This window comes from Enoplosus armatus, chromosome 9 (genome assembly GCF_043641665.1).
Source record: "Enoplosus armatus isolate fEnoArm2 chromosome 9, fEnoArm2.hap1, whole genome shotgun sequence".
NCBI lineage: Eukaryota > Metazoa > Chordata > Actinopteri > Centrarchiformes > Enoplosidae > Enoplosus > Enoplosus armatus.
In genome coordinates this window covers 13,208,432-13,227,796 of record NC_092188.1, presented here as the reverse complement: position 1 = coordinate 13,227,796, position 19,365 = coordinate 13,208,432, and the positions used below count along the sequence as shown (strand labels likewise).

Here is a 19,365-nt window from a genome sequence, read left to right as displayed (position 1 = left end):
GGTCTTGTGTTTTTTAAACTGCACCTCTGCTCACACAGTATGTGCTGTGGGCTGGATTGGGTGTCACCCACTCTGATCCTATTGTTCATTGTAACACCGTCACTCTGGCTGTCCCAGGAATCCAAACCCACCTCACCTGGTCGCAAGTGAAGACGAGGGAGTCCTGTTCTGTCCACGAAAGCTTCAACATTTAAACTCTTATCCATTTGGACCAAGAAGACTGCTTCCGAAGTCTGCACCAGGAGGAGAAAACAGACTTCTCTGGATCAGTTTTGGCTGAAAGGCTGCAAAAATAAATCTATCCCATTGATTTCAGCTATACCACTGCCCAGGTAAGTGAACATTTTGCTTTTGTAAATTATTTTGGGATTAATTGTTGTGTAATCATTGTATTTCATAATTACTGATGGTTAATTTAGTATAAAAAAATAGAAGAGGCTAAGACACAAGACACAAGTCAAATCTCGCGGTGACAGAGTTCAAACAGTTTCATTTCATTCTAAGAAACTTAAATAATTGTGGTTTTATTTATGCAAGAACTTATGCTAAACTGCTTAGAGTACTCGTGTGTAAACATATCAATCATTTTCCAGTTGGTTGTGTGACATTTAGGGACAAACTGGTCTATTTTCCTGACTGGTATTGTCAAATACTTCACTCACCAGACCAGTGGGCATAACATTCATGATTAAAAAAAACAACATTGATTAGCAGATACAGATTTGGCCTAATTCTCTGTATTTTTGCCCTCACACTATTCCCGCCCTAGCGTTCCAGCCAGAGCTCCAGCAGCCAGATGGAGCCCAAGTCCTCACTAAACCATCGCATCCCGCCTGATTTAAATGGACATTATCACTTTGGATGTGGAGGAGCCGTCATTTCTGAGTGAGTGTAGAAACATTCTGCATAGAAATTCAAAGACAGTTGCAGAATTAAACATGTACTACATCATGTATCCTAATTATAAACTGTTGTTTTATCGCCAGTCAACGACATTATAACAATAGTGGCAGAAAGAAAAGTAAAGTTCGTCTCAATGACCAGCTGTGAGTAGCCATCGATTCATCATAAATTATTAACAATTAACAAATTCACTGAAATCTTGTAATAATGTATTTTGTTTCTTTTCTCAGCATACCAAAACCAACTGATATAAATATGGCGTGAGTCAACTTTCTCTGTAGATGCACGAACAGATGATAGACTGATTTCTTATTGACAAATCTCACTGCTTGCATTTACATTTTCTTCTGCCTGCCTCAAACTTCAATACACATCTTCATTTAACTTCCTGGTGCCTCTAACAGGGAGAAAATGATAAAGATTGCAACTCCAAAACAGCATCCCTACTCGTCCCACATCTCCCAGTTTGCAATGTTCCCGTCCTTCCGCTCTCCAGATGACCCTGAAACAGGAGTCAGAGCTGCCTCCCAACCTTTCCTCAACCCCCTTATCCCAAATAGTGCAGCTGACGTCATTCTGCTGAGCAAAACTATAGGTAAGAGGGCAACATGTTGTGGTAAAAGGGGATGATGGAGAGGTTAAAGATATCTTTATTTCCATGCACAGGAAGTCCGTATAGACATGAGACCTTGGAGACACCCATGAAAACCAGGAAGAAAGCTGTTATGTGGACAGGAGAACATGGCTTCTTGGATGTGAGTAATTAAAAACTTTACATTGTTTCACGTTGAGGTTACCTAATACATACAAGTTTCTAACAACACCCTCTTCCAGCATAAAAAGCCACTGAACGGAGAGAACCAGATTTTCTACCCCACTCCTCCAAAGTCAGTGCTCCCCAACCCCAAACTTCGTGACTGGGATTTGTCGTTATCTGAGCGGACCAGCAACATGTTGAAAAACTTGGAGAGGACACACTGGGTCACCTCTTATCAAATGAACTACACAGGTAAAGACGCCTAAACACTGTTAATATGTTAATATGAGAGTACAAAAGTATTGGGATGGGGAGTGGGGCTGAATCTTATATTACATGTAATATTTTCTTTGGACCATCTCCTTGACATCGAACAAAATATTCAACATGTGATGTTGAACGTGCATCATCTTATAGTCTAACTTTATATGTTCTACTTTCTGTTCAAATGCAGAATAAAGTGAAGGTGAGCAACTGTTTAGGGAAACAATGCTCTTTGGAGACAAAATGTTCAAATAAATGACTCCAGACACTAATAACTATAGACTTCCACATGTGTTATGCATTTCTCATTGGTCCTCTTAGCTACTAGTTATCATGATGGAAATAATAAAGCCCTGTTACAAAAACAGAACTATTGTTCTCCACATATTAAAAAAAAAAAAAAAAATACAACACCCGCCTTCTTTTCCAATACTATTCGTTCAGTCCCTCAGCAGGATCTGAATAAGTAATGAAAAGAACACATACACAAGAGTACGATGAAAGCTTGTGTGTACAACTACTACAAAGTAATAAATAATCCAGTAATGGGATATGCATGATTTTAACATCAATAATCAATAATATTGTAATATGAAATATTTCATATTTCAAGTTGGATTTTTTAAGGTATGGGGCCAGCAAATCCTCTAAAGATAGATGACTTCAAGGAAAAGATGAGTGACCTCACTGGGATGAATTCACACATTGCACCACTGGTAAAACCCTTGAGAACATTGTACCTAACCCGTACCTTACAGCATTTACAACAACATTTACAGTGATCCTAATGAGTTCTGTTCCCTACAGAGAGAAAGGTCCTTCCCTGTGTTTGTTCCCTCTAAAGCAAGAGGAGGATGTAGAAGAAGACAGGCGAGGAGCATCTGCAGTCCCACTGCTGCTGAACTCCCAAATCTATCTCCAGCTCCAAACCAAGGCACTGCTTCAGCTCCTATAAACCCACATAGGCCACAAGAGATCACAGTTAAGCATAATGAGGCACCAGACTCAAACCAATGGAGGCATAGTCAATCAAAGTACAGCTCTGGCTCCACAGAAGCACACAGCACAGGGCCGTCCCAGGAGGTCTTACACAAACAACAAACTGCAAGCCAAAGCTCTCTGTATGAGGGCAGGGAGAGAGAAAACTGTAAAGTCCAGTTATATGAAAGTCCCATGCAAGTATCCATGTCACAGAGCAGCAAAGAGGCTAATGCTGCACGGTTCGCAGACACAGAACGACCCCATGACCCGTACAACCGCCCACTTTTCCAGGGAGAGAAGGAGGTCAACAGAGAGAAAATCCTGATGGATGAACCAAGTAGCAAAAATGAGTATTTTAAAGCTGGAAGGAATGTATCTAGCCATAGTGAATCAGTGGAGTTATTATCAAGGGCAGCTTCAGAGCAGGAGAAACTGGCACAGATCAGAGAGCTGCCACGCAGTATCTCTAACCCCTGCATCCTCCCGAGACCTCCTGTCCTGCCTGGCATTCGGCCAGTGGACAGAGTTGGCACTGTGGGGAGAGAAGGTACAGCTCTCAGCCTCCTGGATCTTCAAAATTCATTCAGTAAGTCGACAGCCCATCGCAGCTTTAACAGTTCCATCACACATGCTGCCGTGAACCTGAGGGACAATGTAGTCACAGGGAAAAAACACGACTTCTATGGGATCAACTCTTACTACCTCCATGGATAACCTAATGGACATTGATGCTAACATCCAACTGAATATTTGTTGAAAACACCACCGGGTTTATAGTATTGCAAAATTTTACTTTGAAAATAATCTATCTGAATTCATTAGCTTTGAATTGTCCTTGAAATCTCCAGAGGGTCATCTAAACAACTTCTAAGCTTCAGGGTTGACAAATCCAGGAAGAAAATTCAGGTGTGTGATATTCAGAAATATCACATCAAGTTGCTCAATTCAAATTATGATGCACAAAATTGGTCATAAATACAGGTTGCTGAAATCGGATTAGTCCAATTCTGTCCTCTCTGGTTATATTCTGTCATGTGATCCAAATATCTAATCTGCCAGATGTATCCTTGGAAGTCCAGATGTTCAAGTTTGAATTTTTCATCTTGAATTTGGCTGATTTTAATGTTTGCTTCAGAATTTGAGCAACTTGAAAATAGCTTCTTGAATATGGGCATTTGAATCTGAATTTGTAAACCTTGAAAACAACTTGAGGGGAAAACCACATAAATCAAAGCACATCAATTCACATGGTTTTCAAAATAAAATATTTAAATGCAATAAATTCAGAGGTGTTTCAGTTTCAACATGACCTATACAGCTGTGGTTAAATTTCACAATAAGGTATTCAGTTGCTTAAGACTGAAATTATTACGTTATAATTTCCATAACAAAGAGTGACTGTAAAGGCTGTAAGATTTCTAACATGCTCACAATAAAAGTCTGACTTTCTGACTGTTTAGTTAACTCTGTACTTGCTCAATAGTGTGTAAGTACAGTAAACAGTCAGGCAAATTTGCAAATATTGTTAATTTGCTAATTTGGTTCTATGCTTTTCATTTGCAATATTCATTAGAGCTCGGGATGTGTTATACAATAATGGTCTTATATAAGGCTCCCACAAGCCGCAGCAGATTGTAAGGGTAAAATAAAAGAAACAGCCTTCAAAGCTCACTTCTGTGAGTTCACTCTGCCTGCACAGTCCACACAGAAGGAATATTCAGCGGCAGTAAATTCATAACGCAGCACAGATGAATACTTTGGTCTTTACTGTAACCTTTCTAATGTTAGAGAGGAGAAAAATTTGTGTGAAGAGGATTTTTCCCCCCCCACAACTGTGACACAGAGTTCAGCACAGAGTATTGTGCTGGCTGTGTTATGGAATCCGTCTCTTTGTATTGTAGGTGCTGCAGTAGCCTTCTAGCTGGCCAGTGTGAAAGGGAAAAATGCCTTCATGCACGTAATCTGTTGCAGTCAGACTGACTCGCTGCGAAAGGTTTTTTTTTTTGTGACAGCAAGCCCTTGAACAACAAGCCTGCAGCCTTGAGTGATATAACAGCCTCTCATTCAGACTTTGAGGGAGAATAAAAACTCTCACAGCAAAATGGACCAGTACAATTTTCTTGCAGAATATTGTAGACAATCTCAAGTTGTGTGGCTACTTCTAACCAGGAGACTTCTGCAGATAAGGATGGTTTTGTTGTTGTAATTTGTTGTTTTTGTTTGTTTCTTTTTTTTGCTATTGAGCATGTTAAACAAACAAGCATTTATGAAAAACTTCCACTTATGTCGCATTCAAGGTCATAAAACTTTTCAGACCTAGTTAGTCACTCATTAAGCATATGCTAATATTTTTAATTAATTAATCCCAGAAATTGTTTGCAAAAGATGCTCTACTTCTTTAACTGCTATTTCTCAATGTGCCGTGAGCGCGACTGATGAGCTGTGATTCAGCGTTTGTCCAGCAGGTGACAGTATATCACCATATCTGTTATTTATCACTCTGACTTCATTTCGTTTTTCTGATAACGGTTGTCTTGTCGTTTTGGTGATTTTGACATCATCTCCACTATCCTATACACTTAGTAAAAACAGAAAAGAGTAATCCCACTCCTTATCTACAAATGGACACTGGAATGTAAGATTGAATAGGCCTACTGATACAAATCTAATATAGTTTAACTGAATAAATCTGCAATAAAAACAACAAGATCATAATTAAATGACTCATTTGCAAAGTGATGAGATTGTCTCCGCACTGTGTGTCCTTGCTTTTGGGGTCCTCCACAATACGTCATGGAAAAGATGCTGTCAATGGCACAAACCCCGCCTCTTTGAGGTGACGCCTATCTCTGTTCTGTTTTTTAATTGGAGTTTGGCTTCAGTCAGTCACGCACCGCCGCCCTCCTCCGTACAGCGGTGCAGAAATTGTTGCTGGTTTCAGAGCGGGCTGAGTGCGGACGGTGCATGTGTGTACATGTCAGACTGGGGAGGGCCGGCCGTCTGCTTCAGGCTGTAGTTTTGAGGATCTCCTCATTGGCTGTGTACTCTTCCTTTGGGTTTAGATAAAACCGACTGTTTCCAAGACCTCCGCCTTCATCACCTGTAATTCACATCTGTAACTCGGTCAAGGTGAGTGCGGTTTTTTTTTTTTTGGGGTCAAGTAAAATTCAATGTCCTTTTACTATATAGTTTAATTATTTCTTTTACAAAGCAAGTCTTGTTTCCCCTCGAAAACCATGTCAACTGAATAAGTCATTTAAAAGTTGCATTGCAGTGTTCTTGCTCTTTGAGGCAGCATGAAACACTTCACAACAGTTAAACAGAGCGCTCACTTGTAAAGCTCTTTAGTGAAACAAGCCAACAGTAAAGTACTTTTACTGCCACATTTCTGTAAATACTGGGTTCAAGTCTCCTGTAGGGGTTTCCAAGCAGTCGATCTTGTGCAATATTCCTGTTAAAATATCATAACATGTGATTCATGCAATAAACACCAATAGATCCTTTCAGTCTCCATGGTAACTCTAAGACCCCTTCCTCTTCCTCTACACAAGTAAATACAAGTTGTGGAGGATAAGTCTTTCCATAAAAACCTAACATACAGCAGGTCTCCATAGCAAGTCATCAGTGTAACCACAAGCCAGCACTCTCAATAATGTGCCTTTACAGTATGAGTGGCCGCATCTCTCATGCTGAGTGGATGTAGGTGTGTGATGACAGTGAGCGCAGATAGGATCCATTTTCAGTTGTAATCAGGGCTTGAGCTCAGCATCTCTTACTCTCAACACAGTGTTTGGAGCAAAAACAGGAATATGGGAGATTTTGCAATTTTATTTCTACCATGCAGAGAATATGAATCCCAGTTATCAGCACAGTCCCTGATAATTACAATTCTGTGTAAATCCAGCATAATAACAGGGATTCTCATACTGAATATGGGGCTTGTGCCAAAACCTTCCAGTCAAACGTCTGCGTTAATCCTGAAAAAGTCAAAGCTACTTTTGTTTGGTGAAATATTGCTGTGGCTCTCGTACAGAGTAGCTGCAATTTTAGGACTTACACAGTGTTATCTCAGCTCGTGTTGTGTCAACAGAACTACAGAGGAGGCTTTTCAGTTGCTGCTTGGGCTGTGTGTGTGTGTGTGTGTGTGTGTGTGTGTGTGTGTGTGTGTGTTTTGTGTTAGGCTCAATAGGGGCTACTGAGAGTTTCTGTGAAAATGTCATGACATGGAGTGAAGAAGGTGGATGGTGCCCACATCCTGCCTCAGGTCGGTACACGGGTGAAGGACAAAATCACATCCAGTGGAAAAAGTAAATTAACAGTAAATTTTGAAGAACTTTGTTTGTCCTGTAATAACTACTTGGTAGTAAAATTCAGCATGTGGACTGCTTCTCCTTTTCCACTGTCACAGCTGCGTGGATTGTTTGGTTGGCCAACATGTTACCTTTGCAGCCCCTGAGGTTTTTTGTTCCCACATCAGTGATTGCAGTCAAACACAGGGATACTGAAGGAGGGAGAGGAATCAAAAGGCATCTGTGGAATGCAGCGGCAGGAAAGAAACACTTCTTTGTCTGTGCAAGACATATATTTAAAACAGCAGTGGGCCATTGCATTGCATGAGGTCACCTACACAGTTTTCCCCGAGCGTCAAGCTGAATCTTTGAATAAATGTGCACAACCTATAATCTACTAGATTCCACCATCTATCCTGTGTCTTTACTTTAGATGGAGTGTTTCTGATTGGCACCACTGAGATAGTAGAGGATGTAGTATAGAGCTGTAAATGCACAAGTTGAAGTCACTTTCAGTCACCTAAACACAGTATTATAAGTCATCCACTAACCTGTGTAGCATTGCTGCAGGGTCTGCTCCAAAAATAAAAACCAATGTTTTTTACTCACCAAAGTGAATAATGCAGGAAGTGGATAAATAGGACCTGCAGAGCAGCTGTTGTGAGCATCTCCCTGCATGTGGCAGGTGTTGCCTTTTTTTGCGTGGGCAGTAGGCCCTCCATAAATAATTCATGTGGTTTCATATGTTAGCAGGTAGACGTGGTTTTAGGCATGTAGAAAAGAAACTAAAGCTTTGGACTGTGTCTGCTTTTTCTTACATTTCAAATTGAATTTGAAAAATTTTTTTGTTTGGTAAAAAATTATAAAAGCTGTTTGTATCAGATGCAGCAGTAGCAAGGACGAAAAGCATGAAGTAAAAATTAGAGTTTCACTTGTATTAGATGAATCAGATCACCAGTAACAGTATTGACGTCTGTCTGATTATTTTCCAATCAAAGTGACTTTTAACGACGAGTTTTAATGGCAAGTTGCTGCTCTTGTCTTCAGCCTCCTCCAGGCATCAGGAAGGCTGATTTCATAGGCTGCCAGATATCAGCATGAAATTTTAACGAGGATGTCACCAGCAGATACTTTTAACTTAAAAACAATAGCTCACTCCGAGAACATACAGCCTTTCAGCCAGGTCATTCTTTGTAGGGCTGAATTATTCAAAATGTTCACCATCTTAAAGGATGGCAGCTCAGATGTACTTAAATAATGTAAGGCTTTGAGTCTGAAAATAATATTTTATTATTTTATTAACTTTTACATTTGGACAAATGGTTATTTAAGTTAGCCTTGGCTTGTGAATGTAATTTAAATCATGCACACATCTTCTGAACTAACACCTATATACAGTCATAAAGAATGTTATGACAGTCTAATGTTTAAATAACAATTCATTGTTCTAACTATTACATGTTATATTCCTATTGAGAAGGATGGATTCTGGGCTCTGTCACCTAATCAGCTGTCATTGTCAGCTAAATTTAATCCCTGCTTGTTTTAACAGCAGCAGCAGTACCATATTTTTGAGAGAGAGCTCTGTTTCTTTGTAGTTTTGACAGTTTCATCCAAAAAAATCTCAACCGTGTGAGTTTTATACACTTAGTTGTGCACCATAAAAGGCATGTCAGTCCAGAGCCTTTTGGGGTCTTGGTCTTCAGGTCTTCTATTCACCCAACCATGGCATTCCTGGTCAGCAGCACATTAGGATCAGATATTGTAACATTTCATGAAGTGTGTTTTCAGTGCTGCATATCTGGGAGTCTTCCTCACATTTTTAGCCATGCTAGATGGCAGAGTCGGTGCGTTATTCAGTCGGTACACCATTTTGATCCAGATATCTCAAAGAGTATCCCATAGAATTTTGTAGATTTTGTACATTAATCCTAATGACTTTGGTGATCCCCTGACTTTTCCTCGCCATCATTAGGTCAAATTTGCCCAATACTTTGGTTTATGACCAAACATCTGGGAAAGTAATTACATTTCACTTGTACTTTCGTGTTTAGTGCTAATTAGTAAATGTTAACATGCTAGGCTAAACTAAGATGGTGAGCCTGGTAAATATAACCTGCTACACATCAGCATGTTAGCTTTGTCACCTGTGATTAAAGCAGCATTTAGCTCAAAGTACCGCTGTGCCTCACAGAGCTGCTAACTGCGGACTCTTAGTCTTGTTGGTATACAGTGACAGCTGTCATGATTTCATTGCATCTGCATTAATGAAAAGAAATAATAAAACATTAAAATGACAGTTTGTTAGCTTACTTCAGTCAAAATGTCAGTCCAGAGCAGCGTTTTTTTAAGATGAGTCACTCAGTAAAATCGAGAAAGAAAGAAATGGTGTTGTTTCACCTGTTAGGATCATATAGTGAGAATGTCACTGTGGGGTTATACATTTCTCCACCTCTGCAGTAAATTAGGTCAATAAAACTCTACAAATCGAAAAAGCAGACCAACTTTGAAGATTTGTGGGTGAGATGTGATCACACCACAAGTGTAACAACAAATGCTGCAAATATTGTCCTCCAAAACACAACTGCAGTCAAACCACAAAAGCACAAGCTTGTCAGAGATGAAAATTCAGTGCTGTTTTTTTTTTGTAAGCTCCCCCACCCTTTTGTCTCTTAGGAAGCTGCAGCTTGAGTCAGCTTCTGGTGCTGTGACAGTCTTCTTCTATGATATACTATATCAGAGAGGGATTCACGCTGCAGGCTCATACATACTCCAGTCCTGTGAGTTAGGAACGCTTTTACTGATGTGGCTGACAGACTTCAGGCATGAAGTAAATCTCTCAAGATGTCGTAACTCCTCTCAGTCAGACGGTTTATCTCTGTCTGACCATAAATGGAAGGTTATGGAAGACGATGCCATGTCTAAATATATCTGCACTCGAAGGACTTAGAGATTGCTTGTAGCAGTACAGATGTTCTTTCCAGTTTTTGTGACATTTTTTTGGGCAACATCCATTTCTATGAGAGAGGATCAGCATGCTAACAATGGCGTGGACCCTCTCAGTGTCACCATCCTTTACTCTGGGTCAACACCTCTGAATTAATATGAGAGTAGAGGTGGAGATGCTGCTGTCGCATCCTAATCAGAGCCGCGGTTGAGTGGTAAGCACCATAATCTTTAATTTAGGGAAGGAGCTGGATTGTATACTGTCACGCATACTACATGTGACACACCGTGAAGAGAACTTTACTGTGAAGTTCAGCGCCTGTTTTTGCTTTTTCCCCACTCTTTTGTCTGTGAGTGTTGAGCTAAGCTGTGACTCTACTCTGCGTCCTGATGAGCTGGTGTTGAGTTATGAGGCTGTCAGGATCCCCCCACACTGAACATAACAAAGGAGAGGATCTCTGCCACGCTCAGAGCAGACAAGAGAAAGAAATAGAAATGGAGAGAGGGCGGACGGGGGTGTGGGGAAGGGAGGGAGCTTGTGGCGGATGTGGTTGATTAGCAGGATGCGGTGTTTGTGAGAGTGTGTCATACAGAGCCTGTCACTTTTCAGGCCGTAGTACATGAATGAAAAGACACTCTATGTGACAGGAAGTTTCTGAGGGGGGACTCTTATCTGTCTCTCCCTCATTATTAGAATCATAACTCAGCAAGCGTTTTCTCTGAGGGTGAATATGATGAGCAAAGAAGGCTTCAAACGCCGTTTCATACTGTTAAAAATGTAAGATTACAGATAGCGGAGAGAGACGGGCACGCTTTAAGCCCAGCAGCCTGAGCCTGGTTTTTGGAGTGGCTCCCTCTGGCCTTGGCAACCTTTCACCACGATGCCTTAAGCAGATCAGGAGCAGGCGTGACCATCTGTGTGTGTCTCTTTCAGAGAGGGTGTGGCCGCACACACACACTGGACTGTGTTTATATTTATGTAGCCCAATATCACAAATCACAATTTGCCTCAAGGGGCTTTACAATCTGTACAGCATCCAGCACCCTCTGCCCATAGACCCTCATTCGAATGAGGAAAAACTCCCCCAAAAAAAACCTTTAAACATGGAAAAATTGGAAGAAACATCAGGAAGAGCAACAGAGGAGGGATCCCTCTCACAGGACGGACAGACATGCAATAGATGCCGTGTTAGATCGATAGATTCACAACAGAAAATCATAGTATATACAATTATTATGACAAAATGTAGATCATAAAACATAAGTGAGGAGGATGGATCCATGAGGACTGAACAGCTTCAGGTGGTGCCCACGAAGTAGGATCTGAGCCACACCACCTCCTCTCCATCATTGAGACCTGGAAAGAGGACAGACCACACAAGACAACAGCATTCACGCAGAAAAGAGAACAATCAAACACAGAGAGGGAGAGAGAGCCATGATATGCAAACTCGGGAGAGAGAAGGGGAGAGGCTGAATCTCCTGGGCGACGAAGATCCAAATCAACGACTGGAGGAGGCACTGACAGCAAGGAGAGACAGAGAGGTCCCAGGATGATGGTCCAGCACAGAGAGGTCTGAGTGCAAGAGAGGAGAAGGAGTAGCGGCTAGAGAGAGAGAAGTGGGGCATGCACAGCTTGGCATAGACGTGGGCTGGCAAACATTACCCTGCTTGGTCAAGAGATGTACTAATGAATAATAGATCTCATGTTGGGATGAAGCCAGTTTTGTCTCTGTGTCAGTCCTGCTGGGTGCTGCCATGCTGACCCGTGATACTGCTTGAAGAATATATTTTAAGAAAGAAACACTTCTAGACTCTGTGGTGCCCTGATTCTGCCGATGGATTTGAGAAGTCCCAGCTACACTTTTCAGGGCAGAAGTAATAACTGGAGAAGGCGATTAATGACTGTGCCTGATAAAAGTCACAGTCTTTCACTGGAGAAAAGACTTTAAAGACTTCACTGTTTCCTGTGCAGTTGCCCGTGTTCTCCTCACTATGATGACTCTTCAGGCTTGGATAAGAAGCTGACTCAGACGCGGTTACCTCTGCTCTTCGATTGATTGCAGCCTGTTGAAGGACCTTATCAGCTCTGAATGACACAATATTGCATTCTTGTCTTCCTCTCTTATGTCGGCCCAGACACTATTTGGTGTTGTCGTCATTTCAAGAAGTTTGATTACTGAAAAGTGTGAGACAGCATTGATTAGAGAATGAAGAGAGCGTTCAGTCATCTCTGTTTGCTGCTGAAGAAATTAGATTGCCATTTAGATTTTGAGATCATGTTCATAACTGCTGTGCATAATAATTCATCTTCACACAAGTGCTCTGACTGAGTTTCAGAAAAATGACAACTGGCATTTGAAGTCTTGTAAGTTTGAAACGCCTTAAAGCTATAGTTCGACATTTTGGGAAATACGTTTATTGGCCTTTTTGCCAAGAGTTAGATGAGAAAATCGATACCATGTATGTGGGATGGATATGAAGCTACAGCAAGCAGCCTGTTAGCTTAGCTTAGCATAAAGACTGGAAACAGGGGACTAGCCTGGCTCTGTCCATAGGTATCAAAATCCACCTACCAATACCTCTAAAGCTCACTAATGAACACGTCATATCTTGTTTGTTTAATCTGAACAAAAAACAAAGTGTAGCTAGCTGTTTCCTCCTGTGTCTTAATGCTAAGATAAGCTAACCAGCTATAGCTTCATATTTAATGGACAAATATGAGAGTTGTATCAATCTTCTCCTCTTACTCTCTGATGAAAACAAATAAAGGTATTTCTCAAAATGTCAAACTTTTACTTCCCCTCCGAGACTTTACATCAGCTTGCTACTGCTGTCAAAGTAAATTATGGAATAATAAAAAGCAGGTTTATTGCAGTATTAAATTACAGTACTCAAATTATTTCATTATAATTATTTCATTGCGGCCAAAGTGTATGGTTAACATTGTTTTCTGCTGATTTCTGATCCCGCCCTTTCCTTTACTCCTTGTATGTCAGGGTTTCTTTTCCCCTTCCAAGAAAGAGCTGTTCTGCATTTCAATAATGGAATAACAAAGACTGAGTGGCACCATCCCAGCAGAGTAATGCACAGATGTAATAAGATTACTGATATTAAACTGGTAACTTTAAGATGCAGCAAATGAGATCCCAGTGTCTCCTTTGGTGGGTAGCAGCTATTAGAAAATGTTCTTAATGACTCTGCTGTTTCCAAAGCAAACAGGAAGAATAATCTGTGTGCTCATGACAAACCAGCTTCTGGTGGGTTTATCCTGCAGAGGAAAATTAAAGGTAATCAAAATTAAGCAAGGGCTTCTGATTTGGGTGTATCCTGATGGATGGATGGCAGCATTAGAGGAAAGGTAAATGACTCTCTGCTTTCCCCACCGGGGTTACCCGAGTTTGCTTTGTCGCTAAAGAGCTTTGTTTTCAGAGGAATGATCTGACACAGGGTGGCTGCTGGACTGCAGAGATAAAGTGGTTACCACAACACCATGTTAGGTGTGTTTGGTGAACGCAGTTTGTTTTGTCAAGTTTAGTCTGATTGTTCCAGAGCTGAAAAGACCAGAGAGAAGTTCAGAGCAGATTTTGCCTCTTGGAGCAATTCTAAATCAACATTGATTTTCTTCTACTTGGACAATTTGGTTTCATCAAACCAGCCCATCACATATCAAAAGGAGATTCAAGCTGCATTCAAGCTGAAAAGCCATTCTTTTTATCTGATAAAATAAAACTTTTTTTATTTATAGTCTTTCCCGCAGCTTTGTCTTGCTTTATGCATAAACATTGGCTATTTTATAAACATAGGCCTCTTAAACATCTGGAGCAACTGCTTTTCCTGGCTTGGAATTGGATTATAATTCAACTCTTACTGCTGAGTTTTGCATATGAAATGTTATTTAAGAGATTATATAAACCTCAATGTTCTTAAAGGTTATCTAAATATCATCTTATCAGCTTGGTAAAAGTCAATATTCCATCTATATTTTAAGATGAGTCATTTTTCACCTGGGGCCATGGCTGCCTCAGAAGTAGCTGCAGGCACACTTTCTCTCACCTGTCATTACTGAACACCCGCAGTATTGTGTCTCTCCTCAAATCAGCTACACTCTACTTTCACTTCATGTTTCTGAGCAGTGGGAGTCTGTTTCAGAGTCTGTGTGATTTACTTCAGTGTGTGCTGTCATTTTTGCAAACATTACTCTATTTCCTAAGAAAGCTGTACTGTGGGGGTTCAACCATGAGACGTTTATTCTGGTGAGTCACATCCTAATGATGCCTGAAAGCCTGTTAGGCTTCTCAGCCCTTTGACAGACTCTGGAGAGAGTGGAGGGACAGAGGAACATCTGCAACATGAACTGCAGAATGTAATAGAGGGCTTTCAGCTTCTGTCAATCTTGTTAGTGCAGCTTAAAAGGACATTAAGTCATCTACAACTTTCAACTGAGATCCATAGCTGACCATGGATTTGTTGACAATCCTCTGGTTCCTTAAACTGACAAACCAAGGAGAGTTTGTGACTGGTCTCCACCTGCAGACCTTTGTTCCATGTAGAGCTGAAACGACAGGTCGATTGACTATTTTGATAATCGTTCAAGTAATTTTACAAGCAAAAATGCCCATTATTCATTAATTTTCTCAGTTTTGTGTGATATACTGTTTTATGTTAATCAGACAACAAGCAATTTCAAGACCTCACATAGGACCTCAGCAAATTTTGTCAGTTTTCTGACCTGTCATAGATCAAACGATCATTCAGATGGTGCTTTGAACTAGATGCTAACATTGTCATGGTGACATACTCACCATGACAATGCTAACATGCTAATGTTTAGCAGGTAAAATGTTTACCATTGTCAGCATCTTATTGTAGCATTTGCTAATTAGCACTAAACTAAAACAATAGTTTGATGCTGATGGCAGTACATTAAAAGTCAGCGGATCAAAGCGATTACAATTCAACCTGAGTGAGACATGATTGTTGGCACCAAATTTCATGGCAATCTATCCAACAGTAAACTTGAAACCACAAATGTCAACCGCATGATGGCGCTAGATGAAAAGTCAGGGGATCACCAATGGATTCATCCTCTGTCAACCATGAATGTCTCTATGAAGTTCCATGGTAATCCATCAAATAGTTGTTAAGATATTTTAGTCTGGACCAAAGTGGTGGCTGACCGACCAAGAAACCGACATTGCCATCCCCAGAGCCCCAAAAAATGCTAATAGTTACTGCTTCCCCAGAACGATTTAAAATCAGAATCAGAAATACTTTATTGGTCCCCGGGGGGAAATTGTACAGTACCGGTGCTCCCATTCAAGAGTAGAAAGTAGCAAACTTTAGAACTAAAAGTATGTACAAAATATAAAGATAAGAAATAGAAAATAAATATAAACAAATATAAATATACACATTTACAATATTTAAGTGAAAAATACAAGTAAAAAATTGTATATATATGTATTGCACTGTTGTGTATGACTATATATGTATTGCACTGAAAATTTAAAGAATAAATAATAATGAGGTAGTATGTGTAGGAACAGGTCCAGTGTCAGTGACACTCAGTTGAACAGTTTGACGGCCACAGGCAGGAATGATTTCCTGTGGCACTCTGTTGTACATTTGGGAGGAATGAGTCTCCCAATGAACAACATTATATAAACATTTTGGATGTAGTCTTTTTTGCTGCTAGGTGAGAAAAGCAGGACAGCCAGTTTTAGTTTCAAGCTCCTGCTAGTTACACATCTGTCTCCTCCAAGTGTCATGCTGGTTTCTCATTATAGAACAGTTGCGGGTGCCACCCACCCACACTTTACTGGAATATTCAAGAGATTTCTGTCACCTCTCCACACAAACCGTTTAGCCTTTTGTGTAAGAGACACTTTGAAAAGAACATCTGCATGTATATCTGTTCCTTTAACAAAGAGATTACAGGGTGTAATAAGCGTGGCCTGCAAACTTGCCAGTAATGATTTACATGAGTGATTATATTATACTACAAACAGACTGAACTCAAGTTAGCTTGTCACTCAGATAAATTACAGCTTTACTGTAACATGCAGAGAGTCTGAAGAGATGTATAATGATGCCTCGCTCTTAGATATTTCTCTGTATTTACTTAATTAATTTTATCCAGCCCAGAAAATAGGTCATTATCATTGATCATCTGTCCAAATGATATTTGCATTGTGACAAAACTTCTCATTTGAAGATATTATGGGCACAGTTGTTTTGAATACTAGAGGGTATACTGTATAATATTCAGTTGTTGTCCACTAAAACTTCAGCACCAATTTACTCAATGTATAGAAAATGAATTTGACTTCTTCATATGTTTTTTTTTGCTGTGATGTGTATCAGAATGTGGATTTTGTCTATACTGCCTGGTAAATATTTAATTTGATTTAATGGGATCCATGAATCATTCTTTGTAAGGGTCAGTACCATCTTTATCACAAACGAGTCTTTTCTTCAAATACAGCAGTCAGCAGCATAAGACAGCTCTTTATTTATAATCGCTTTTTTGTTTTTTATCTTCACCATGCCAAAACAACACGAAAAGTGTCTGCTTCCATTAGATCAGTAGTCCTGATCCCAAAACCTTGCATTTGTTTGTACATCTTTGTGTTCATGTATATGCACTATACGTGTCTTTTTGTGTTCCTGCATTCGTACCTGAAAGGGAGGCCGTCTTGGTGACAGTAGAACTTTCCCTGTAGCCTGTGTTTATCTTTTTCTTTTGTCCTCAATAGCTGTCAGTGTTCATGTGATCCCCTCTGTTTCTTTGACCACTCAGCACTCACTGCCTGTCAGTGTCCCCCTTTATTACCAAGCTGTGGTCTCACACATGACTCTTCTGCTCATTAGTATGAACCACAACCACTTCTGTTAGACTACACTGTCTTCATGTTAGACTACACTGCCTTCATGTGTCTACTTTTTTCCAATATTCTCATGTCTGTTTAGTTGTGTTCCTCGGTCTGTAAATGACAGCAACAACTGTCAAGTGAAGTAAAAATCCATACTAACAGTAACCCCAACCCCTGCAGCACAACTCCTCTGTAATCTAATACAGTTTTATTGCAATCACTTACTGCATTTCTTCATTGCCATCGAAGCGCGTGTGCTGCTCAGTGTGAAAGGGTAATTGCTGGAGCTGTGACGTCTAACACTGCTGTCACCCCAATGAAAGCCCGAGAAGTGGTGTTGTTGTATCAGATGAAAGGGTGCCCTGAAGGGTGACAGTGGGACAGACCTGCGCATAGCTGGTGTGATCAGTGGAGAGTGGATGAATAAATCATAGGGGATGGAGAGGAGGATAGATAGATAGATAGATAGATAGATAGATAGATAGATAGATAGATAGATAGATAGATAGATAGATAGATAGATGTACAAAAGATGTGCTGTTGGAGTCCTCTGTTGTCCTGCCACTTTGATCCATTGTTGTGGCTGCATTTTGGGCGCCGTGCTCTATCGGTGTAAACCGCGGCCTGTAGTCCGCAGACAGAGCGGTGGTGGAGGGTTGGCCGAAGGACAGAGGTTTCACATGACTACGCCTTTGTCTCTCCAACACAAGAGGCTGTGGCCATTATGCAGCACAAAGCTTGCGGATGCAGAGCAGGTAATGTGATTAACCTTGCTGCTGCTTCAAAGTGGTTGTCAACACGTGGCGTGTCTGATTCAGTACAAGCCGGCGGTGGACACTGTTTGTATGTTTTGTATAGTTTTCACAGGTAGAAAGAAAATGGAAAAGAAAAAACTAAAAACCCTAAACCAAGTCCACTTACAAGGTTTTTAAAGCTTTTAAAATGTCACAGTCTTCATCAATGGATGGAGTTTGCTCAGTTGTCATGTAACATAGTGTTTCAACATTGTACCATATTGTGACAAAATAATATGTATTTTTATTAGAATATGCCAAGTGGTTTCTAACTCAAGCATAGACCAGAAGTTGGGCACTTTTCACTGTTTTTTTCTTTACCTTTCATATATTAAATGATTAATAGATTACTACAAAGATAACAATGATTGTTAGTTGCAGCCCTACATAGAATATAAGTGTGATTATTTTATGTAGGATGTTGCCATGCCATATCGCAATATACAGTATGTTCATATGGTGAAATATTCTTAATAATATTGTAGTATTTCATTTCAACATAAGAACACATATTCTTATTTAGCCACACCTAAAGCTATGAAAGAAAACATGGAATCTCACAGATGGTCATTTAATACAGCGATGAACTCAGTGCTGCTATGCAGTAAAGCTAAACTAATGACCTGCTGCTTGTCGCCAAGTGGACCAACATGATTTACACAATTGTGCCTGGCCGTTAATCAGCACTCTGACAAACTGCCACTCACAATGCATTAGCCAAATGTGGCTCTGTGTGCTGACGCGATAGACCAGGCGCATAATGATAATTAGTCTGTGTGAAGCGTGGCAGTTGACTGAAGGTTGCCATTTCCTGTAAAAGGGCCCAGTTATTTTCACACTCTGTTGAAGTGATGATATTACATTTCACAGATGATCTCACATCTCACTGCATCATTACATATGACACTTGCCTTTTATTCCCCCATCACTGAGCTGCTGTGGAGTCAGATCAGCCACCGCTCAGTGGCATTTACTCAAATACTGAAGCATGAGTTGAAATTCAGCTTCAGAAAGAGCTGACACCCACTGATTTGAAGAATACATATTCAATTGAGTGTATATCAGCGGTAGAAAGTTACTAAGTACTTTTACTCGAGTATTATTTAGGGTCTGAATACGTCTTCCAACACTGCTGTGCCTCGTACTTCTAGTGGGTACTTTAGATTCATATGATCCTTAAATGCTGACAATCCATCACTCTCTGTAAGGATAAAATATGAATTATTTAAACCTGCGGTCTCTTCACTTGCAGACCAATTTATGTCCTCCAGTCTTGTCTTGTCAAGTTCGTGTGCTGATGTTGAGAACTCTCCCGTGCAGTTTTTCTCATTACATCCCATATTCTGCTACATGAAGATGGAAAAACTAATCACTCTAAATAACCTAATGCATTTTTCAGTGAGACAGAGCTAAAAGGCTTTTAAAGGGCTTGCTTCTAAAAGCCGTCTTTGTCTCCGCCCTCTCTCCTCCTGACCCCTTCTCCACCACTTCTTCTCTTAGCAGAGGAATGTTCCTGGTACTCCAGCATTAACCTGCACTGGCCAGTCTGCAGCGTG

The 19,365-nt window shown here is 40.4% G+C and overlaps 1 protein-coding gene across 1 annotated transcript; it reads left to right on the top strand.

The window, feature by feature from the left end:
* The first annotated feature begins 796 nt into the window (after positions 1-796).
* Positions 797-4,826, top strand: LOC139289665 (sperm-associated microtubule inner protein 4). Its single transcript, XM_070911268.1, is given in 9 exon segments — positions 797-891; positions 987-1,046; positions 1,134-1,163; positions 1,308-1,498; positions 1,570-1,658; positions 1,738-1,912; positions 2,552-2,640; positions 2,732-3,491; positions 4,696-4,826. Coding segments are annotated over 9 exon segments (1,620 nt in total).
* Positions 4,827-19,365: the final 14,539 nt, after the last annotated feature.